The sequence below is a fragment of the Phocoena phocoena genome, chromosome 19 (assembly GCF_963924675.1).
Source record: "Phocoena phocoena chromosome 19, mPhoPho1.1, whole genome shotgun sequence".
In the NCBI taxonomy this organism is placed as follows: domain Eukaryota; kingdom Metazoa; phylum Chordata; class Mammalia; order Artiodactyla; family Phocoenidae; genus Phocoena; species Phocoena phocoena.
This window is the reverse complement of record NC_089237.1, coordinates 17506838-17531424: the sequence shown is the minus strand read 5'-3', so window position 1 is coordinate 17531424 and position 24587 is coordinate 17506838. Positions and strand designations below refer to the sequence as shown.

Genomic DNA, 24587 nt, shown 5'->3' with positions numbered 1-24587 from the left:
CCCACACGGCCTACTCCCGGAAAAACGCAGCGTCTTCTACAGCACCAGCCCTGGGCTAAGAGGGGCACTTGAGGGCACTCACTCCCACGACCACCACCCATGGCCCTGGAGAAAATATGTCTGTCCACTGAGACCAAGGCTGTGCGACGGGCAGTTTAACTGAGGGGCTACATTAAGACCTCACCACAAGTCCAGAAGAGCCAGTCCCCACGCTCTCCTCGAAACCATCCACTCTGAGCCCTAATCACCACAGATGGCTTAGCTGTGCAACCATTTTCTTAACAAAAGATCAAGAATAACTTTGGCTTGGGAGGCTTGACTCTGAACGTTTGACACTGAGAATAATCCCCACAGAAGGAGGCAAACCGGATTTCCAATCCTTCCCACACAGGGAGCAACAGGTCATGCTTTTCCCACGCAGATCTCCTCCCCTGGACCACCCTTCTCCCCTTGGGCCTTCCTGGGGACTCAAGGGTTTGGCTGCTTGTAAAATCAGCCTGGAGCTGTGAGCCAAGCTCCTGGCCAAGCAGGCGCCAAAGAAAGGAGCGGCTGCTTTACCTTGATGTCTATCTCCGAGTACATCTTCCGCAAATCGTGCATCACACAGTCCAGGTAGAGCTCCCCGGTACCCAGGATCACGTGCTCACCGGATTCCTCCACCTGAAACACAGGACCCTGGCGGTCACAGCCTGGACTCTCTTGTGGCAGCAACAGCGGACAGAGACAGCATCAAGGCTAGAACCCAGGAGGAGGTGCCCAAGCCCACTATCAGGAAAGCCACTGGTCAGTGTTGGTTCCAGCCTCTTCAGGAAGGATCAGTGGGGAGCAGTGACCTATGAGTCAGTCCTCAAGACACCCGGACCACTGAGCACAGTGCTACTGGGTGTGAGGTCACGGACTGAATTAACATCTCAGGCATTTAGGGAAAACCCTGCTCTGTCTGTGGATATAAGCTGACCCTGTAGCCCTGGCCAACTCCTCAGAAAGCTATGCTGGCAGGCTCAGAGTGACTCACTTTTCCCTGTGTGTTTTCTGGAAAATCAATTCAAAGTGTACTTTCCAGGAATCACCTTTCCTACCTAAAGACGCTTGTGTAAGATGCACACACACGTGCATACAGGCCCATACACACAAACAGGGGTCTGGTACTGCCTTCAAATGACAATTAACAGACAGGGACCAGTTCCTGATGTAGGCTGCCGGAAGCAGCAGATCAGAGCCCCCCGATGGACAGGAAGCAGAGTGCGGCACAAGCACAGACCCCTCAGCCTGGGCACACAGGGCTCGGCAGAGACTGCTGCCTCGGGCCTACCTTGGTGGTGAGGGACGGATAGCTCTTGTTGACCTTGCGGAGGCCGTCCAGCATCTTGGGCAGCTCAGAGGGGTTGACTGGCTCCACAGCAATCTTGATAACAGATGTGGTGTTGAACTTCAAGGGCCGGAAAATCTGAGCCTGAGACCCAAAATGCAGAGCAGTGAGGACACCTGCCCTGAGCAGGCACAGACAGTGCAGAGGTCAGGGAGAAGCTGAGGACCTGCTGGGGAGCGGACTATCCCCCCGACCTGGAGCCAGGGCGCTGCTTGGAGGCAACCTGAAGGGCCATTTATTCCCACATATGTTGGCAGAACAAAAAGAGGAGGGAAAGAATAAAAGGATCCCTTCTAATTCCTAGCATTCAGTACAAGGAGAATCCACCAGGGTCAGATCTGGAAGGCTGAGCCCATGCTGAGGCCTGGCAGCAGGAAGCAGCAGGGACTCCGGGTTCATCCCCTGCGTGTTCTGCTGCTTGTTGCTCACATGTGCTGCGGCTCCTCGTCACCCTCTAGCTTAAGCCAATCTAGTTGCCTCTTCCAAAACTCTACCTCCTCATTGCCTCGGGGTTCAGTTATGGTCGCGGTCTTCACAATTGGTTGATCGACACCTTCAATCAGAACCCAGTTGCCAGCAGGAACACGGTTCACTTCGATGTGGTACCTGGAGCAGCATCCAATAAGCAGCAATGGAACTTGGGCAGAGTATTCCAGAGTAGTTATTCATTCCATAAAAGTTTACGGAGCACCTGCTCTGTGCCAGGCACTGAGCCAGGAGCAGGGTGAGCAAAACAGATACATTCTAGCAGGGGAGGGATGCGATAAACAATCAATCATATAGCCACACATATATGTGGTTACAAACTGATGCATGCCATGAAAGAAAAATGCAAGGTATAACACGAGGACAGAACAGGCAAATCTAATTCCAGTTAGATGTTGGAAGTAAGCAAACCACTGCCCAAGGGGTAGAATGTAAGGAGATGCCAAAAGCACCACGGAAGATACTGCAACTCTCCTAGCTCTTTAATTTTCTTCTGCCTTCTAGAGAATGGGGTGAACTTGGAGGGAAAAGGGGCTGTTGGCAAGGTGCAGCAGCCACCCTAGGAACAGGACAGCCTCGGTTCGGCTTTCTAGCTAAGACGCCAAACTGATGAACTGACGAGCAGCCCAGACACGCAAGCGAAGTTTAATTCTGCAGACTGGGATGCTACAAGGGATCCAGCAAAGTCTTTATCTTAGTCAAAAAATAGTCAGTGGAGTTTGGGAAATAATTTCTTTGGAAGAAACATAAAGGTTATGATTTAAAGAACACAGAAGAGGAAGACAAGATTAAGATGAGTAAACATGGAAATCCTGCTACAAGAGTTTATACAAACCATCCAAAAGGCAAAGCCAGGGCTCTTGGCATTATCTCAACAGTAGCTGCCTTGTGACCCTAGCAACCTTGGATAGTAAGAACCAGAAGTCAACAGATCTGCTGAAGGAGTGTCCATCTTACCCCCATCATAGGGGGGTAAGATAGGGCCAGGCAGCTATTGTGTTTCCAAGGAGGACCACCCCTTTCAGCTCGCTGGGGCAGTTCCAGTGCAGAGGCCCAGGCATGCCCCTAGGGGCCCTGGTTGGCAGTACCTGGCCACGGAGATCCAAAGGCGGCCCACGGTGCATATCTGGGAGTCTTCCTCATCCTCCAGGGTGTAGTTCTCTCCCAGTACCTTCACAGGCTGCCCAGCATGGATGGTGCCACTTAGCACCCGGCCAAAGGCATGAAACTGAACTCCATCATCTGTGCTGTACATCTTGGTAGTATGGCACATCAGGGGACCCTGGAGGTGGGGACAGGGTGTAGCCTCAACCACATAGACTCTCTGGGTAAGCACCACTGTCTCCACCTTCCTTGTTAGCAATGACGTGAGCTCCACGAGAAGGCAGCCCAGACCAAGAAGAAGATGTGGCAATCTCCTGGGAAAATTCCAACCAAGGCCCACCCCTGCTTAGTTAATAGATGTCACAGGCATAGCAAAAAAAATCTTCCTTTTTCTTGGGGGGGGATGAGGGCACTGGGAAAGAGAAGCAGGTTTAGGATGGCAGAATGGCACTTTTAACTTGCAAGATTATAAGACTAACTTGCCCCAAATTTCCTCCAAAGAAGTAACTCACAATTCTCGACTGGCTGTAACGTTTATGCCAAGAAACTAGATTGCCTAAGGAATGACTAGGAAAGGTTTTTTTAAAAGCCAGGACTGGGACTTTCCTGGCAGTCCAGTGGTTAAGACTCCGCACTTCCACTTCACGGGGCACGGGTACGATCCCTGGTCAGGGAACTAAGATCCCGTCTGCTGTGCGGCAATCAATCAATCAAAAATTAAAAGCCAGGACTGACAAGATCAGTTATCATTCGTTGAATCTTTACTACCTGTCAGGCACCATGCTAAACACAACCGTGACACTTGCTTAATCTTACTTACTTCTCATAACTACCACATACAAATTATTATCATCTCTTTATAGACCAAGACCCTTAGACTCAGAAAGCCTAAACAATGTTCTCAAGATCACACCAGCATTAGTGGTAACATCGGGCTTTGAATTCAGGTCATTCTGACTACGCCCATTGGGAGGGCCATGTAAGGATGGAAAAGAAGGCATTACTCCTGTGACTGGAAAACAGTATTTCCCATACAGTAGGGGACGGAAATCAGAGAACTGGGGGGCCACGTTCCCTTACATCAGGGTCACAGTCGCTCATGGCCTCCCCGAGGTCGGCATCCACACCTCCGGTGTAGGTGTGCTCGATCTTGGGCTTGGCGCCCACCTTTGGAGAGGGGATATGCCGCACACACATGTCCACAAAGCCTGTGGAGGGAGAAGAGAAAGCCATTGCTGTACACTCTCATGGGGGAAGGGAGTGGGGACTGATCCACTCATGATGGTCAGAAAACGAACAGTGAGGGGACTGCTTTTCAGCTCTAAAAGCTATGGTCCTATGATTCTAGGCAGAAGTGATACCCTGTTTCCTGGGCATATGCTGCTAAGAGATTTGGAATCACACTGATGCCAGGGAAGAGCAAGAAGCAGGTCTAAGTGGTTCCTTGGAACTCAGGTGACAAAAACTTCAGCCAATAAGCCATACAAGAGAGAACCTGCATTGGCACCTTGGGGTGCCTAGCACGTCTGCTTTTAGTTGGGGTCTCCTATGTCAGAATGATGACCAGCCCAGAATGAACCATTAAAATTATGCGCTTTAGGGACTCAGATACCTAATTCCTACCAGACTCGGAATCAAGAGGTTGCTGAGAGGGCCCTTAGCCATCACCTTTCCCACCTCCCTTATTTTACAGATGAGAAATTAGAGTGACAAAAGGATTAAGTGGCTGGCCCGGGATCACCCCATGGGACAGGGCCAGAGTAGGATTAAGACTCAGGTCTTTTCCCAACCAGTCTGGGGCTTGTTTTACTACAGCACTTGCCTTCTGCGTGACTAAAATATGAGAAAGAGAAGCTTGGGGGAAAGAGAGATTGGAGTCTATAACCCATCTCCCAAGTCCCAGCCTGGGGCTTTTCCCACTATTTTATCACACCCACGAGTCCACCTTCCTGACTGCTCTCTGGCAAAAATACCAGAACCTCAGAATCTGCTTCCCCATCCCCTTTACTTGCGTGTTCCTCCTGGTAGGGAAATCTGATTGCTTTTGTTTTCCCAAGATAGAATTCTTGGTACCATCCTCTAAGCAAAGCAGCGAGGAAGAAAGCCAGGTGCCCTGCATCCTGACCTGCAGTTTACTTAAAAGAGGCTCAGATCTCCGAACACCACTGTGGGGTAAGGAAAAGGTCCCCATGATACATGTGGAGGAAATGGTGATGACGACGAGCTCCTTACCTGTGAACTCGCCAAAGAATTTTTTGCAGACCAGCCTGAGCAGGGGGCGGATGTTCAGCTTCAGCTCCTCCTTGGTCAGGTGGATGCCAAGCTCATCCAGGGTCCTCGGGAGGCTGGTGTCCACATCACCCACGACCTGTGACAGAAACAGACACCATGTTAGCTCGAATGATAGCCCCAGTGTGGTGGTACAGAGGACAAGGGGGGCCAAAGGGCAGGAGGAAGGGTCACTGCACTGGGTTCTCTTCTACAGGGAGAGCTCTTGGCAAGGATATCAATTTGGTTTCAGGGAAATCTTTGGTACTTACACTTCAAACCAACAGTGGGTGTAGAAAGCTCAGTTAAACGCCCACACCAGCCAATAAACCTGGCCCTCTCAAACGGACTGTCAGTGCTGCCCCCTGGTGTCCAAAAAGCAGTATCTCACCTCACTCTGGAAATCCCTTACACTTCCTTCCCTATTTAGAGATTTCTCAGATTTAGAGGATCACTGCACTGGAAGGAACCAAAAAAGGTCACCTAGCAGTCCATCGGCTGTCAGGATGGGGCCAAGCTAAACCATCCTCAGCAGACTCAAGGACTCTACGGAGACGGACTCTATAAATTTCTTCTTTAATTCATTCTGGTCTCACACAAGATATCAAGTGTTTTCCAGCACTAATAAATTTTAATCGTGGTACTTTGTCTTGTTGCTATGTTTTACTATTTTGTCAGTGGAATGGCCGCACACATTTTGTGTATGTGTGTGTGTTCACTGTGCACAGTGCTTATTAAACACTTGCATAAACACATAACATTCATAAAGTATAACTGTCTTGGGAGAAAGGTATGTATGAAAATTCCTGTATAACATTATTACCCTTTTAGGTAGCACAAATTCATACAAATGCAATGTTATATTCTTTTCTTTGGAGCATCCCACATGTTTGTTTGTTTGTTTATTTATTAATTTTCATTGGCGTATAGTTGCTTGGAGCATCCCACATGTTTAACTACATCATTACCACTGTCTGATGCACCCTTTTCAATCTGACAAACATCACATACATACGTGCCCAGAATAGCATACAGCCATTCATTTCATGGCTACAAAATACTTCATTTTATGGGGTGTACCGTAATTCATTTAATCAGATTCTCACCAATGAACAAGTATTTCCAGTTTTCTCCCCTTTTCCTGCTGGTATAAATAACATATATATATATATTTTTTTAAAATATATTTTTATATGTGTATAAAAGTAAAAACTAGAGGACGTTCATGTGAAACAATTATATCTAAGTTAAATCCCCATAACTGAAACTATAATTTCTCAAGTGTCACATTCTTTCGAATAGTCAAAATCTTTGTCCATTTCTCCAGGCTGTGCCTTTTCTTTTCTATCTTCCCCCTGTACTCTGATCTCAACAGCACTTAGAGGACTGTAGTGTTCTAGATCCAGAAGATTGGTGACCAACCTTCCTCATACTGAGTTAATACAAAACTGATCAGGTTCAGGGGCAGGGCGAAGACCAAGCTCACCAGCTCTTCCACCTTGCGCTTAGAAGGGCAGACCTGAGCCAGGGGCCTGACACACTCACCTGAGCGAGGATCTTATAGAGGGGCTCCAAGATAAACTCCACGAAGCTCCTCTGGGAGCTGCTGGTTGGGGCCTTTTTGGTGAACTTTCGCCTGAAGAGATCAAGAGTTATGGGAGACCCAGGAGGGAGAAAGCAGTGTCACCAACCCCAAGGGTGTATTTCCTAACTTCTGAATCTGGGCAAGGCCAAGCCTTGAGGGGAAGAAATGTGTGAGATCATACAATCTCCAAACAGAGACTCCTGAGAGGGCATAGGTTATGACGCTCATAAATGCCTGGGCTGAGCTGTGGAGACTTCAAGGGAAATGGCCTCTCACCGTGTTAGAGCTCATGAAATCAGCTCACTTAGAGGAGAAAAGATGGTAGTTCACGTCTACTAAAAAAGTAGGTTTTAATCTTAGGAACTCTTTCTCTGTCTGTCTGCACTTACTGGGAAAATGGATCCCGCCTCTAGAGAGTCACTTCCTGCACTCTACTTACGTCTTGGGGTTGAAGTAGATGTCACCCCAGAGTCTTTTAGCAAATTCCTGGTAGTTAATGTCACCTATAAGAGAAGCCATACAATTATAGTCTACCTAGCAAAGTACTGTTTAAAATTGTTTCATGTGCCACAAGTGGTTTCTAGCTGAGGAATTCCTGCACCTTCCCCTCCAAGGTCCAGACATTTGCTTCTACCCAGGCAGGCAGACAAGGATACTGAGGCACAAGGGACACGACTGGTCCAAAGTCAACAAGGCGATGCTGGAGCCAAAATGAGCACTCATGCAGCTCCATCTCCAGCAAGCCTGAGCCTGAGCTATGGACAAGGATACAGTTTATAGCCTTTCCTTTGATGCAACAGGCTCAACTGCCTACATGCTATCCTCTGTGTGCACCTGTTACCGCCCCTTCCTGCGGTGGATCTTAGTAGTTCCTTCATTCCTCCCTGACCCAAAGAAGCTCTACTCCGCTGCCAGTGTGGGCAACCTCCCAGCTGCAGCACCACGCTGGGGCTCCGACTAGCCCTCAGCCTCTAGAAGGCACACACCCAGCCCCCTGGAGAGAAAACACCAAAGCGAACCGTGGTGTCATCTTTTACCAACTGATATTTTTAGCTTGACTGCAACTGCTGATCCTCGTCAGACTGAAGCAAGCAATCGTGGCTTTTAAAATTCAAGATCTTCTGAGTCCAGAGCTCCTCCAACATTCAGTTAGATCCCTGATACCACCAGCTGTGTCATGGATGTTTCTAACCCAGATGTCAGACTGCAACCTCCTTCTCGAGAAGCCATAGAGGAAATTCATCACCTTTTCCCTAAAGCCAGGTTCTCTCAGACTTTTCGCTCCCTTTCAGCGAGGCCATCATCGGCACTACAACGAAGCTCAAAATCTCTGTTGCCCACTTGGTTAATTACCACGTTTCCCCTTGTTTCCCACGTTATTAGTTACTTTAACCCTCTCTCCTCTGTGAACCGCTGTTTCTTTTCCACACCTCTATTACTGCACTTAACGTACACTGTATTATAATCACTGGAGTGAGCTGCCCGAGCACTCACAAGAACCAGGCCTAGTGCGTAACAGACGTTTAATACATGCTTACTCAAGGAATGAGTGAACACCTCTCCAATCCCCCTGCCCCCTTTCAACCTCAAAGATAACATCCAGCCAATAATCACAATCCTGTATCTGCATATTGGCGAAAATGTCTAAATAAGTGTCCCTTCCCTCATCCTTTCCTCTCTGGCCTATCTTCCATCAGCTTTGCACATATCACCCCACCCCGATCTTTACTAGTTCCTAACTGCCTACAGGATAAAGTCTAAATTCCTTACCTCGCATTCCAACCCTCCCCAACGTGGTCCCAACCCAGCCTCCCAGTAGTTTTACTTGAACTCTTCTCCTTGATGGAACAGTCCACTATTCCTGAACAGCCGCCCGTGGGCCAACACCACCTGCCTCCATGCGTCCCCTCCCAGCCCAGCGAGTCTGGACATCCTGGCTCCCCACTCTCCACCGTCAAAGCCCCATCTCCTTCACGCAGCCTCCCCTGGGCCTTTGGAGCTCTACCTGCCTACGGCAGCCACCAGGCACTAAGCCTACACCACCTTACACTGTCATTCATCACTGTGGGATTCTGTCTACCCACTGGATGAAGTTCCCAGGAGTCAGAGATTATTCATCATGCCTTGTGTTCCTAGTAAGAAGACATGGTATCAATGTTGGCAGGATGATGTGATAAAAAAAGCACCGAAGTGGATTCTAGTCCCAACCCCATCAGTAAGTTCTGTGTCCCTGGGCACAGTTTTCCCACATGTAAAACGATGGGGAATGACTCAGTGATCTCTGATTCCTTCCAGTGCTGACTTTCTAGAAGTCCATACGTGGCTTTTCATAATGATGCTGGGGCTCACAGCTGGCTTCTTCGGAAACTAACAGTGGGTTCCAAGGGTGAGTAATAATCTCTCCTGAGGCTCAGAGCCATTTTCAGTCAGAAACTGAACCGTCAATACATTATAATTATAGAAACAATCTTGGATTTTGCTTCATATGTTGATACAAAGAACATTCAGAAACATAACCTGGAACTTTGTTCAGGTGAATTTCATTTACTGTCTGTCCATCTATACATTTTTTAAAAAAGAGCCATTTGGAAACAACCAAAATATATGTCTAATGATGAGAAAGCGAGTAAGTTATAGTACATCTATACAGCGGACCAATAGGCAGTTACATAAAATCATTTTTTTTTTTGCGGTATGCGGGCCTCTCACTGTTGTGGCCTCTCCCGTTGCGGAGCACAGGCTCTGGACGTGCAGGCTCAGCGGCCATGGCTCACGGGCCCAGCCGCTCCGCGGCATGCGGGATCTTCCCGGGCCGGGGCACGAACCCGTGTCCCCTGCATCGGCAGGCGGACTCTCAACCACTGCGCCACCAGGGAAGCCCCACAAAATCATTTTTATCAATAAATTTTAATAGGCAAATTATTGTGATCTAATGCTAAGTGAATATTTACCTTATGCTATTATACTATATGTATATATATAAAATATGATCTCTTTTATGTAAAACACTGAACTGAGAAAGAAGGAACTATCTCAGAATGTTTACAGTGGTTATGGTAATGAGGTTATGGGTGAATTTTGTTTCCTTCACATTTTACTGTATTTTCCACTTTTCTAAATAAGGATGCAGTAAATATGTACGTATTTTAAAAAAGACCAAGTTTCAATTGGTCCATTATGTTCACCAGAGCAAACGTTTCCACGTTTTAGAGTAGGCAGGACCAGTGACTGGAGAGAACACTGGTGCTCCAGCACCAGTGCTGACTAGCTGTGAGGCCTCTCACTGAGCCTGTCTCCTCAGCTCCAAAAATGCGAGTGACAAAGACCTCTGTGAGGAAGTACAGACACACAGGCTGCAGACTGACACCCAGGACATGGTTCCTACTAGATCTGAGGGAACTGGGGAGGCACAGAGGTGGAGCGCACGGGAACCTCTTGAGAGTTGGGGAGCTGGTCCCAGGGTTCTGGTGTTGTGGCTCCAGGGGCCTATAAAATCATTCCACTGGACGTCCCAGTGGGCTGCAAATCCAACTGGAGTTCTCAAGTGGGCCTACAAAACTTCTGCCTGGATACAGTTGGAAAGACAGCTAGAAGCACAACCAGTGAGAGAAATTCCATCTCTGAGAAAGAGGCCTGAATGGCTTTGGGGCCATGGATAATTCCTTCTTGACAAAATCTGTTTCACTCTAGGAGAGATTCTTATTCCTAACTTGAGCTCCCTCTTCACCCATTTCTTCCCAGGCACCTTTATCCTTATATTTATTGTTTGGAAAGCAGTTAGCCTGAGGAAGGAGCCTAGGTGCCAAAAAGAGCCCCAGATGTGAAGACAACACTTGATAAAATGCCTCCCTCCGACAGGGAACTCTGGCATGAAGCCCATTTCTAAGCCATTCAGCAGGAAAGGCACACATGACTCTGGGGAAGCTGGAGAGACAGACTGCCAGTCAGAGCTTACCAAAGGTGTCAGCGTAGATCTTGGCAAAGGAGCCCAGTGTGAAGCAGATGCTGTACTGGGAGCTGGAGAAGCAGACGTTGCCCAGGAGTGGGGAAAGGATTAGGTTCTCATCAGTGGAATACATGCTGAAACAGAGACAGCCGTGAGTGCAGAGCCAGCTGGGCAGCAATGCCGGCGCGATGCCAAGGGTGAAGGGCACAGGGACTCAATATCACAGCTTCTTTCCAGCCCTCACCCTCAGAAGGGGCTTGCGTAATACACTCAGCTTTGCCAACAGCCTGGTCCAAGAAAGTGACATGATGGAGCTGTACCCTAACCCCCAGTAACAAAGTGATTTCCCAGAGCTGGAAACATTCTGCGTGATCTTTAAGAAGTTAACTGCGCTGGGCGAGGGGAAACTTGGAGGACAGAGACAAAGACCTTGGAACACAGGAAACTAATCTAATGTGATAAGATTAGAGAAATCCAACATTTTAGAGAAATCTTAATTTCACAAACAGAAACACCAGTGTAAGTAAATGAATGAATGAATGAAAAAGCAACTTTGCCCCCTGCTCTCACTGCCCTACTCTTTATTGCCTTGTTTGGCTTTGCTTTACAAATTCACTTTAAAACGTTCGGTCTTAAAAGCCATGCAGAAGCCACAGCACCCCAGGTTCACTAGCATTTATAACAAAACCAGCTGTACACAGGGATCAAATCCACAACCCTAGCCTTTCTGACACCCTGCTTTACGGAATTTCTTTTGTTTTTAAAAAATATTTATTTGGCTGCATCAGGTCTTAGTTGCAGCGTGCAGAATCTTTTTAGCTGCAGCATGAGAACTCTTAGTTGTGGCATGTGGGATCTAGTTCCCTGACCAGGGATCGAACCCGGGCCCCCTGTGTTGGAAGCGCAGTCTCAGCCACTGGACCACCAGGGAAGTCCCTGGAATTTCTTAATTTAGAAATAAAATTACTGGCTTATAAAGAGTACTCCCCTACCATACTCCCAAGTTACGGTCCCCAGAGGCAATTGCTTTCAACTCTTTTAAAGGTGCTTCTAGAGCATTCACCTCGATATTTCTAAATAATATGTTCATGTTACTATTTCTTTTTATTTCTTTTCTTTCTTTTTTTTTTTTTTTTTTTGGCTGCATTGGGTCTTCATTGCTGTGCGCAGGCTTTCTCTAGTTGCGGCGAGTGGGGGCTGCTCTTCGTTGCGGAACGCAGGCTCTATCTAGGTGGCGGGCTTCAGTAATTGTGGCACGTGGGCTTAGTAGTTGTGGCTTGCAGGCTCAGTAGTTGTGGCACACGGGCTTAGTTGCTCCACGGCATGTGGGATCTTCGCGGACCAGGGCTTGAACCCGTGTCCCCTGCATTGGCAGGTGGATTCTTAACCACTGAGCCACCAGGGAAACCCCGTGTTGCTATTTCTTGTTTGGTGGTTGAGATGTGACTTCTTGACTTCCTATTCTGGTAGATCAGGATTTAGCCCTGTCCAAGCCGTCCCCCCTTTAGAGAAGTTTATCATTTCATCTTTTGGACTCCGGTCATTATACGGGCTCCAGTCATTCTCAGCCCTTCCAGTGACAGGGAGAAGATACCCCTGTTGAGAACCAGCATTACAAACTGGGGGGTGGCGGGGGTGGGGTGTCTGAAGGTGAACCTGTCCCCGGCAACGAGAGTACTGTCCCTGATCCTCAGCTGGAGAGGAATTCTCTCAGGAGGACAGCCTCCTCCCAGGTCCTTCAACGGGCCTCAAAAAGTCATCCAGTACATCCTTCAGCCTATAGATAAAACTGTCTTTATGAATATATTTAGGGAGTTCCCTGGCGGTTCAGTGGTTAGGACTCCACACTTCCACTGCTAGGGGCCCGGACTGGATCCCTGGTGGGGGAACTACGATCCCACAAGCTGTGCGGTGTGGCCAAAAAAAACTATATTTAAGCTATTCTTCAAAGCCACCTTGGTACTGTATTCTAAGGTCGCCCAACCATCACTCATAAACCCCAAATCCATCTTGTTGAAAAGCAGCTTCAACAAGAAATAAAGGCCAACAGTTCCTTCTCTTACTGAGTCTGTACCAGTAAGATAATAGCAGCTAACATTACTCACCAATCAGCTGTCTGCAGAGCACTGTGCTAAGTGTGTTACATTGGCTGTCTTTAATTTCTTGTAACATCTCACTGGGCAAATATTACTATTCCCTTCTTACAGAAGCAGAAACTGAGGCTCTATGAGCTTAAGGACTCTGCCCAACTTTACATGGTTGGTTCTGTGAAGACGAGACTGATTCTGGAGCTCAGGGTACTGACTGCAGTACTAAACTGAGGATGTGTGGCGAGCTGCATATCTGGTTAAGGAGCAGAGTTAACGAGGCCAAGGCGGCGGAGTCAATCCCTGCAGAGCCAAAGAATGCGCCTCTAGCTGTGTCCAACAAGCTTGTCAATGCATGCCAAGGAATCAGAGTTGCCCCCAGAGGTGTTCAAGGTTAAGATTTATATAAACCAGAGTGCCGAGGACAGGAGGTCCACTCCCAGGGTTCCTCTACCTTATTAATCCGTTGACCTCATCTACAATGTGACGCAGCTTGTAATAGGCATCAGTGGGGGGCAGCTTCAGCTCTAGGATCAGCCGGTCAATCTTGTTGATGCACACGGTGACTGCCAGCCTCTCCTGCACGGCGTGCTTGATCAGCCGCTCTGTGTTCAGCATCACCTGAGAGATACAAGGCTCAGGAGGTGGTGATGAGAGCAAAGAGGGCAGAACAGTCCAGAGCAGAGCCAAAAAAGGTGCTACTTAAAAACATGAAGAATGTGGAAAAGAGGAAATAGATTGTTGGGGGGAAGCAGAGGGTATCTTGCCCAATGGCAGATTCAGGAATTTTAAGAGGTGACCTTGCAGGATTGAGAAATGAATAAATACACTGATGATGTTGGGAGCCAGGTTTCTCAGTGTCAGAGAAGGAACCAAGGAAGGCTTGGGAAGAAGCTGTGGTGCTGAAATAGAATTGTGGGTATTAGGATAAATTGATTTTTTTCTTCTCTTCTACTGTGTTAATAGTTTTTAATATGTATGTGTAGAAACAGTTACAGATACGTATGGGTGTATATTATCTGTGTTCAGTGGAAAGTCCTAGAAGCAATGTGTCCCAGTAGCAATGAACATACTCTGATCTTTGTTTCTAAGTATCTGTCCTCACTATAAGGAGCCGAAGCTCTATGGAGAAATGGCTGATTCCAGGATTGGGGCAGGGAAAGTACAAGATGAGTCTAGGACATCTTTTTGTGCCTGAAAAAAGACAGGGCATGTCAAAAGGATAAAGGAGCCAGCCTGAAGGAGTTCTCACTAGCCAAATCTGGGATACTAGAGTATCAAAAGATATAAAGATACTAGTGGATTATAACCCACTGAGTAAAATAAAAATCCGTGTATCCATACGGATAATAAATAAGCAAATGGAGGAGGGAAATCTCTTCCTTACAACAGAATTCCAACCAATAAATATAGAAGAAATAGTAAGAGTTAGAAAATCACCATTTGCAACTATTACATCAATAAGCTAGGAATGACCAATGGATGATAAAACTGGTAAAGTTTGATAAGGAATAACATGTATACATAGACTCAAGGTATCGCCCCATAGATCAGTTATTACAAAGGCGGAAAACAGTAACTTTACATTGGAGAAGCCTGGCACACCCACCTTAACCAAGTGATCAAAGTTAACATCACCAATAATGGGATAAGGTTACATCGTGGGCCTTCTGATGTGATGCACTAATAAGAACACAGCTGTGCTGATACAGTATTCCTGCCCCAAATAACCTGAACCTAATCATGAGGAAACATTAGACAAACCCTGATTGAGACAGTCTACAAAATAAACGGCCTATACACTTCAAAAATGCCAATGTCATAAAAGACCAAGAAAGGTAAAAGAAGAATTCCAATTAAAAGAGACATGAAAACTAAACGTTATGCATCATCCTGGATTAGGAAAAAAAATTCTATAAAAGACGTTATTGGGACAATGAGTGAGACTGACTAAGGTCTACAGAAAAAGATCTGTGCAACAATATTGTATCAACGTTGAATTCCCAGATTCTGGTAAGTGCATTATTATGTAAGTGAATGTCCTTGTTCTTAGGAAATACATTCTGAAATATTTTATTTTCAAATGGTTCAAGGGGAAAACACATACGTGTGAGTGCATGTACATGTACAGACACAGAATTACAAATGAGGGTGTACTCTGTACTACTGCAATTTTTCAGTAAGTTTGAAATTACTCCATGATGAAGTCAGTTTTTAAAAAGGTAACCCTGGCTCCCTGTGCTGGCTATCTCACTGATGACAACATAAATGAGGTTGGCCAAATTACCTAATCTTTGGGCCTTTTAACTCCAATCTCTCTTTACCTTAGACAAATTCATTAACATTTAAAACTCTCCTCCCTCCCTTTTATTTACCTTTGTCATTTTTGTGTTTCTGAATGACAATGGGTCCTATCATTGTGAGCTTCACTGGGCAGGGAGTGAGGGACTCACTGAGAACTAATTTTGACTTTCATTTGTTGCCCTAATTTTAGAGCAAAGGTGAGCCTTAATCCCACAGACTCTCACGTTCTCTAATTCCCAGCTCACTCAGAGCTCTGGCCATTGTGTGCGGCAAACATGACAGGGAAGAGGGGTCCTGAGAGAACTGACGCAGACTTACGCCCTCAGCAGCATCGATGAAAAGGACCACTCCATCTGAGATGCGCAAGCCAGCTGTGACCTCGTCAGAAAAATTCACGTGTCCTGAAAAGCAAATACCAAGTAAGTCACCACTTGTGTGGTGGCAGGATGAGGCACGATTAACTTGTACGTGGTCTGTGGGGCACTGCAAAGCATGTGAACCCACAAATACCGCCTTCTCTTCTCCCCACAGCTCCCTGCAGTGTGCCAAGTTCTACGTTAGAGTCACATCCTTGGATTACGCTTTTATACAGGAGGCCCCCAAACATAAAGAAAGCATTTTATCAAGGAGGGCACAACACATTCAACTCGCAGACTAAACCAGTCTAATCAGCAGTGAACAGAGTTCTGCGGGACAGAAGACAATTTGGAAGCAGGAAAGAGGGCAAAGGAGTGCCTGGAGCACGTGAGCCAGTTCCTGGAAAGGTGGTGCTGGTGGGTGCGGGTAGGGGTCAGGGGCTGAGAGGCACAAGGGCATCGGGCATCTGATGGGGCAAAGAAGGCCAATCTGTCAAAACCCAAATTTTCCTATTTAAAAAAAGGGAACCCTGAGTTGGTCCTTCCCAAAGAGAAAGTCAGCCACAGGGTGAGGTACGCTGCTTCTATGGTAACCTGCATGTCCCCCAGCCATCGGTGCGAGCTCCCATAGTCTCCTTCAAAAGACTGAGACTGCCTGAGGCCGGGACCATGTCTAACTCAGCTTTGCTGCCCCAATGTCTAGCATGGGCTGACACAGGCTGAAATGAGTAAGTGAATAAGATTCCCCCAAATTTAAATCTTCTACAGCAGAGTCAAGAGAGGAACAAAATGGAAGGCCTGGAGCACACTGCTGGCTAATTAACTAGTTAGAAGCAAAGGAGACAGTGAAAAAAGAAAATTATCTCAAGGAAGGCAAGGGAATGTAAAAACAAAGACGTAATGCTCTGCTCTGTTCTGGAAGCAAAAGAAACAAACAGGACAGGGTTCTGATGGTAAAAAGTCAAGGAATGTCCTACCTGGAGTGTCCATGATATTGAAGAGGTAGGATTTTCCTTTGGTATCTGGCAAGACTACTGTCACAGGAGTACTCTTGATGCCAACACCCCTCTGAAAGTCGCAGAGAGAAAGAGGGCGAGAGTGATCAAGGCTTCTTCCTATGCAGGAGGGATTCATTCTGCTCTTGGATCTTTCCAGTTGCTAGTAAATTACACTGATGTCTCTCCTTGTAATGGGTATGAGTTTTACCTAGGTCTCTAACCAGAATGACCTTAAAGCTGAACAATCTTCCTGTTAAAAAGCACTGGGGCGGCGGGGGTGCGGGGTGGGGAGATGGTTCAAATACAAAAAAGTAAAAATAAAAAAATGAACAAGCTAGCAAAGCAGTATTAAACCTTAATAGAGAATCCAGAGTCCTCAAATCTTATCCTCCTCATACACTGTAAACAAAAATAATTTCGCACAGTACAAGTAAAAAGAAACAATCTGCAGCACTTTAGGTTTTCTTAAAAATATATTATAAAAGCTGTAACAGAAAATAAGTATTAAAACAACTCCAGTCAAACATATACATAAAAAAACAATAGTTAGTATCTGTTGAGTGCCTAACATATGCCAGCACCATTCAAGGTTCCTTTGGTTAATCACAGTACTTGCACTCTTGTGCTTTCCATGTGGTCATTTAAGAGAGACAGAAATAAAGAAGAGGGGGAAACAAGGGATTAGAGGGGAGGACAAAGATCCAGATGGAAAGGAAGACCAACCAGTAGGAATGCGAAAGACAAAAATGTATGCTCACTCCTTTATACAGAAGAGAAGCACAAAGACAGACGAACCCATTCTCCAGGAGAAGCTACTCCCAGAAAGATCAACATATGGATGGAGTCATGTTACAGATTTTAAGGACGATGTCATTTTAAAAATCACGTTTAGCTTCTGCAGAACTTACAGCATAAATGTACACATGACCTCTTAGCATTTGCCCTACTTGGCTAAATTAAATCCAGCCCAGGATAGGAGGGTCCCCCCTTTTACCCTACAGTTTGCCTACCCAGCTCTCTTTCAAGTTATAGATCGTAGGATGACCGAGAGAAGCAGGGAGATAAAGAGATGAGGGGTGGGAGTGAGGGTGGGGAGGTGTGTGGTATGGACCAAAATGTTACCGTAAAGCTCTTCTACATTCCCTACAAAACTACTGCTGCTGGGCCTGCTGTGGACAACAATCAGACTTCCAAAGGCACACTTACCTCTTGCTCTGTGAAGAGGATGTCAGTGTAGCAAAGCTTAAAAAAAAAAAAAAAGAACTGTAATTACCTCCTGAATTCAGACTCCTCTGCCACACAAACCATCAATCACTTTCCCTCACCACCTCCCAGCTCAAGGGTCTCTGCCTCAGGAGGAGAATAGATGGAAGAAAACAGGGTACCCCTACAGAAATTTCAGACAATGAGACCAGCACCCTCCCAGATGGAAAATGCTCCTGGGTGTGTGGTTTTTTGGGGAGTGGAGGAAGTCGCTAAAGACCAGGTATGACTGAAGAGCTAAATTATATCAAATGCACTGAATTTTTCACAGTGGTACAGGGAGACACATCTGGCCTTCATGGGACCCTGAACATCAAAACAGTCCATCTGGCCAAGATTGAACATTTATTGCACTGAGACTTGCAGCCCCACTTGGCCTCATTCACAGGCACTTAAACTTATCATGAAAACAAGGCCCAATTGTATTATATTTATAGAGAGGCTATTAATACTATGACAGGAAAGAATAGGCTATCGAAGTCAGGATATATCAGAACAGAGGAGGGATCCCAAGCACAGAACAGATCATCCAAAAATACTGCACACTAGTATTTTTATGTTTCTGAGAAAATTGAAATTATTTTCTTAAGGTCTATTAATAGAAATTACAATTATAAAGCAGCACATTATATGCATCATTATTTACAGTGAGAGTGGGAAGGTGGAAGAAAGGGGAAGGAGAGAGACACCCATCCCTGTATATTCTGAATGGTTCATCCTAAACCTTCAACAGAATTTCTACTCACATCTTGGTCGTAGCGCTTTCTGATTTCCGGGTGAGTCTGCTCTATTAAACAATCTACAAAACATGTCTGAAAGGGAAGAGAAAGTTGAACATGTCTGAAAGGGAAAAGAAAGTTAAGTTCTGCAAACCACAGAGAAAAATCTACTCTACCCTTCTCCCAGTTCCCACTACACCACATAATTTAGGGATAAAGAGAGGAAGAAGAGCGCAGGGAGGATTATGGGACAGCAAAGAATTAACAATGAAGCCACAGGATTATTTTCAAATGAAAGATGAAATCTTTCTTAGACAACCATCCCCCAGGAAATGAAAACTTATAAAATCAGAGTAAGGCTCAATTTCCCCTCTTCTGTCCAGATGTAGACACAAGGCTCAGGCATGCAAGTGGCTTAGCTTTCCATCTGCTGCTCAGGAAAAGCTAGAATTTCACAGCTCAGTTTCACAATAGGCTTGGAGGCCCCCCAGAGTGAGGAGGTCCAGCCTTATGGCCTCAGACCCCAACGTGTGACTCTGAGGGCTGAAAAAATGAGCAGAAACGAAGACCAACCCTGTTCCAAGTAGCCAAAAGCTCTCTCACCTTGCCATGGTGGAGATGACCACAAAGGGTCACATTTCTGATCAGCTCCGAGTTATCCATCAGATCTGCCAAGAAACTGAAAGAAGAAAGGAAAAGAGCAAAAGGGACTTTGCCAAAAGTTTTCAAATGAGGGGGTGGTACAAGGTGTTTTAGGTATTTTCGGCCAGGAACAACTTTCAGACCAACTGGAGAATGCTCAGAGGCAGAAGTGAGTTTCTACCTCTACACAGTTCTGTCTTTGGGAACAGAACAGACTTATTCATGAGGAGACACGACCTGTGAAATGTCATGGAGATTTCAACAGTAAAATAATGAAATTTGAAAAGCAAGCAAGAAGAAAAAACCAAATACCAGCACACACATACATGAGTACTGTTCAGTTCAAAACATTCAGGCTAGATGCTATACATTTATACCACTGATGCCAAGGGGACTTCAAATCACTTTGGGAGCTTTGCTTCTGAAACTGCTGTCACAGCTGGTTAACAAGGCTTTCAAGAAAACCTCATCTCAAAGAAAAAAAAAAAAAAAGAAAACCTCATCTCATTAATGATGAGCAGAGGAGTTCCATCCTGATCAAAACCAACCCTGCCTTTCTTGCTTATCATCCGCATTACTTATGGTAAATAGCCTTCAGATGACTTTTGGCTCTGAAAATCAAGCCTGCTTTCAAAGACTGGAGATTTTTTTAAAAAATCACCACTGAGAACACAAAAGAATGTGACGCAAGTTCTGAAGAAAACTGAAGGGTTGTTTCAAAAATGTGTGAATGGGGCTTCCCTGGTGGTGCAGTGGTTGAGAGTCCACCTGCCGAGACAGGGGACATGGATTCGTGCCCCGGTCCAGGAAGATCCCACATGCCGCAGAGTGGCTAGGCCCATGAGCCATGGCCGCTGAGCCTGCGCGTCCGGAGCCTGTGCTCCGCAACGGGAGAGGCCACAACAGTGAGAGGCCCGCGTACCGGAAAAAAAAAAAAAAAAAAAAAAAAAATGTGTGAATGGGGGACTTCCTGGTGGCACAGTGGTTAAGACTCCGCACTCCCAAGGGACCCAGGTTCGATCCCTGCTCAGGGAACTAGATCCCACATGAGATTCACATGCCACAACTAAGGAGCCCACCTGCCACAACTAAGGAGCCCATGAGCTGCAACTAAGACCCAGTGCAACCAAATAAATAAATATTAAAAAAGAAAAAAAAAGTGTGAATGATGGCAGGTGAGCTGACCATTTCAGAAGGGACCTTACTCCTTCGGACATACAAGATGTCAACATGTTTAAAAAAAAAAAAGTTTCATTATCTAATAACGGGCCACAAGCTCCTCAATATATAAGAGCCTTATAAGTGCATTTCATCAATGAAAATATTTTCAAAAACAGTTTGCAGTTTGAGGAGTCTAAATTATTCTACACATATCTACCTACCTGTGCCTCCTTTTCAAAATAAAGAGTTGTTATGTTCCCAAAACACTTAGCAACCATACCGTGTCAAAACAGGCTCTGGTGGCCCCAACACTGACAATTATAATACCCAGTTCTGTCTCAAAGGCTGGCTTCTAATACCAAACTAAAGGTTTGGAAGAAGAGAAAATGGCTGAGATCTGGATGAGAGCCAAGAAGAAAGTTAAGATTGAGCCTAAATATCTCAGCAACGATATAAGCTGAAGGAAAATTTTGGCAAATTGTAGGAAGAGATTTTTGCTTTCACAATAACTCACTGGCGCGGCACCGTGGATGGACCTAGAGATTATTATCCTAAGTGAAGTAAGCCAGACAGAGAAAGACAAATATCATACGATATCACTTATATGTGGAATCTAAAAGAAAAAAAAAAAAGATACAAATGAGCTTATTTACAAAACAGAAATAGGCCCACAGACAGAGAAAACAAACTGACAGTTACCAAAGAGGAAAGGGGAGGGGAGGGGAGGGATAAATTAGGAGTTGGGGATTAACATATACACACTACTATATATAAAAGAGATAACCAACAAGGACCTACTGTATAGCACAGGGAGCTCTACTCAATATTTTGTAACAACATATAAGGGGAAAGAATCTGAATCACTGTGCTGTATGGTGGAAACTAACACAACATCGCAAATCAACTATACCTCAATTTTTAAAAATTAAATAAATAAGAAAGAGCTCAGGGATATGCCCTTTTACCCACCAAAATAAATAAATACATAAATAAAGCTGAAATCTGTCAGACTAGATCTGGCAGCAGGCAGCGACAGAGCTGAACCTGGTCATAGAGAGAAGTCGGCCAAATGACTCAGGCACAAATGGATGCCACTGCTCTCACCACCACCCCAAAAATGCACTGGTTACCTCAACCACAAACCACCTCCTACCTCCATGAACAAACTGAACCTACAATATTCGTGCAGAGAGGCTCCAAGACCTTATAACTTACTCCATTTCATATACCGTGACAGGTAATGTCTGCTCCATCAGAGTGAATTTCTTGGTTTTCACCGGTTTAATAATGGGTTCTAGGAGGAAAAAAAAAAGTAGTGATGTGCAGGTAGGCATAAAGCATAAAAATACAGAGCCCTATTCCATTAGACTGAGCTTTCAGAATGGATGATATATGACATCAATTTATGTTGTTCTCGAGGACCACTCAGGTTGAGAAAGTTCTGGGAACGCTGTTTGGCATGAGACACTGAAAGATCTTGAATTGTGGACTGAGGTGTTTGGACTTCATTTTGTGGGAGGAAGGGAGAGGGACTGGATATAGGATGAGGTCAATGTCAGTTCAAAATCTTCCTTGCATTTATAAAATGCAACTACTTCCCAGAAGATCAATGAAAATTATTAAGGGAGTGGAAAATAAGCATTGTGAGGACTAGTTAAAGAAACTGGTATTATTTGGATGGAAAAATGTATCAGACCAGAGGGAGAACTTAAAAACAGTCTTCAAGAACCCAAACAAGTATTAGATAAAGAAAGAAGTAACACTTATTTGCTTGGTAACAAGCTGTTCTGTTGAATATCAAAACAGGGTGAATTGAATCTCAATCCAGAAATACCACCTGAAAGAAAAACTAGTCAGTTCATTCACTGAACTTTCAAGACTGCTGATGGCTATGAAATGAAGTTTTCTAGTTTCGATTTCACCTCTCACAGCCCAGTGCCTCCAGACTCACCTGTGAGAGGCTGGGTGTCCTCCTCCTGAACTATGGTCTCCACTTCAGGACCATACACCTCCTCAGCTGTGGGGTAGTACTTCTTGTCCTCATGCAGCACCACCTCCATCCCAGGGTGGTCTTCATCATGATCTCCCAGCTCGTCGTCATCATCATCATCATCGACCTAAAAGCAAGGGACGGAAGGAGGCTGGAAGAGGCATGCACTTTTCCTGCTCAATGACTCATACGCTACACGAGTTAAGAGCAATGACTTCACATGCCTGACAGCTTCTTATTTTGAGTTCTGTGCTACCATCAGTGGGGCAGGTTCCACTCTTGCATGATCCTTCACAAAGAGAAGACTGTAAGCCACGGGTATGGATGGCTCTCCTGATTCAAATGGACCCTTTCTTAAGTGCAGGCCATTGGTCACAAATGGATCAAGCTTGGAGGCACTTTTCTGGATATTGCCCTATGCCTCACATATTAGGAATCCCATAGGACGGGAGTTCTTTGAGCACTATTCATCTCTGTGTCCTGAGAACACAGCATGTTAAATGAATGAACTCTCTCTACGTATTCCTGTCCCTGTTGAATACTTCCAATAACAACAGTACTCACTGACAGCCCGGTTCCCTGTTGGAAAGTGAGTCTCCATAAATGACATCGAACTCACCTCCTTATAAATTAAAACCCACAGTCACAAGCAACACTGAACAAAGCTATGCCCTCTTCTCCTAAAAAGTCTTTCAAATGATTAAAAGTGGCTACTACATAACCCTTTATGTTCCAAAACACCCTGGTTAATTCATTCGCTCAACAAATATCTACTGAGCATTTACTATGTGACAGGCACTGTTCTAGGTATTGGTAATATAGCAATGCAAAAAAGAGAGGTGATGACATTTGAGCAAAAATCTGAGGGAAGAGAGAGTAAGTTCTACAAGTAAGTGGGGAAGAGCGTTCTAGTTGGCTGAAACGGCAAATGCAAAGGCTCTGAGTCAAGGGTACGCTGGCAACTTTGAGGATTAGCAAGGAAGCCAGTTCAGTAAATAATGGGGAGAACAGTATAAGCTGAGATCTCATAGGAGGTGATCATGTAGGATCTTCTGGATCATTCTAAGTAATCTAACTTTACTCTATGACAGTGCTTCTCAGCCAAAGACAATTCTGTCTCCCAGGGAACATTTGGCAATGTCTGAAGACGTTTCTGGTTGTCACAGCTGGCTCTGTGTGTGGGGGACCTATTGAGTAGAAGCCAGGGATGCTGTTAAATACCCTATAAAGCGCAGGACAGCCCTGCAACAAAGAATTATCTGGCCCCAAACCTCAATGGTACCAAGGCTAAGAAGTCCTGTTCTAGCAGTTCTGAGCAGAGGAGTAATATGATCAGGCTTTTGTTTTAAAAGACTCACTCTGGTTCCCATACTGAGATATACTAAAAGGAGAGAGATTAGTTGGAAGGCTACTGCAGTGATACAGGAGAGAGATGGCAGTGATAGTGGCTTATGCCCAGAGGAGGAGCTGTGAAGGTGGAAGGAGAGGTTGGATTCTGCATATATTTTAAAAATAGAGTAAAAAATGTATCCTAGTGAATTCAGAGTAGGAGTGAAAAAAAAGAGACAAGGTTTTTGACCTGAGCAACTGGGGAATGGCCCTGTCTTTACTAGATGAGGAAGACTGTAAGAGGAGGTTGGAGGCAGAAGCAGGGGACAGGGGATGGGGAAGCTCTGTGTTTAGGCCTTAGATATGCTAAGTTTGAGATGCCATATTAGACATCAAGTAGAGATGCCAAGTAGAAAGCTAGACATACAAACCTGAGGTTCAAGAAAAAGGTCCAGGCTGGAGATATAAATTTGAGAGTCCTCAGGGAATAGAAGGGATTTGATATACTGGATAAGATGACCAGGGGAGTGAGTGTAGATAGAGAACAGGTATTAGGAATGGAGCCTTGGGGCCCATTGACAGTTAAGAGGTCAGGGAGATGAGGAGGAGCCAGCAGCAAAGACTGAGAAGGACCGGCCAGAGAAGAGAAGGAAAACCAGGAGATTCCCTGGAAGCCAAGGGAAGAGAGTATTTTAAGGAGGGAGGGATCAGCTGGGCCAGATGCTGCAGACAGGTCAAGCAGGATGAGCACTGGGTCTGGGGCAGAGGTCACTGATGACCCTGACAAGAGCAGTCTGTGTGGAATGGGAGAGGCAAAACAACAAAACTTGGATTCAGAGAAAATGGGAGGAGAGGATTTGGAGACAGCAAGTAACAACTCTTTCGTGATGTGCCGCATTGGGAAACAGGGAAATGGGAGGTAACGACAGGGGGCTATAGGGTCGTGAAAGGATTTTATGATGAAACAACAGCATATCTGT

At 45.5% G+C, this 24587-nt stretch overlaps 1 protein-coding gene across 2 annotated transcripts in view; it reads right to left on the bottom strand.

The window, feature by feature from the left end:
- The window catches only part of EFTUD2 (elongation factor Tu GTP binding domain containing 2), a 32906-nt gene that overhangs the window by 4579 nt on the left and 3740 nt on the right, over positions 1–24587 (bottom strand). The window contains exons 3-19 of one of the 2 annotated variants that reach the window (XM_065897472.1): positions 22240–22405; positions 21504–21582; positions 19089–19164; positions 18513–18578; positions 17710–17745; positions 16483–16573; positions 15468–15550; positions 13300–13466; positions 10768–10892; positions 7252–7315; positions 6773–6863; positions 5192–5327; positions 4040–4167; positions 2944–3137; positions 1864–1975; positions 1313–1453; positions 559–660 (exon numbers count right to left, since the gene is read on the bottom strand). In XM_065897472.1, coding sequence (XP_065753544.1) covers positions 559–660; positions 1313–1453; positions 1864–1975; positions 2944–3137; positions 4040–4167; positions 5192–5327; positions 6773–6863; positions 7252–7315; positions 10768–10892; positions 13300–13466; positions 15468–15550; positions 16483–16573; positions 17710–17745; positions 18513–18578; positions 19089–19164; positions 21504–21582; positions 22240–22405 — 1857 coding nt within the window. The remainder of the gene's footprint in view (positions 1–558; positions 661–1312; positions 1454–1863; positions 1976–2943; positions 3138–4039; positions 4168–5191; positions 5328–6772; positions 6864–7251; positions 7316–10767; positions 10893–13299; positions 13467–15467; positions 15551–16482; positions 16574–17709; positions 17746–18512; positions 18579–19088; positions 19165–21503; positions 21583–22239; positions 22406–24587) is intronic. The other variant, XM_065897473.1, reaches the window with a different exon arrangement.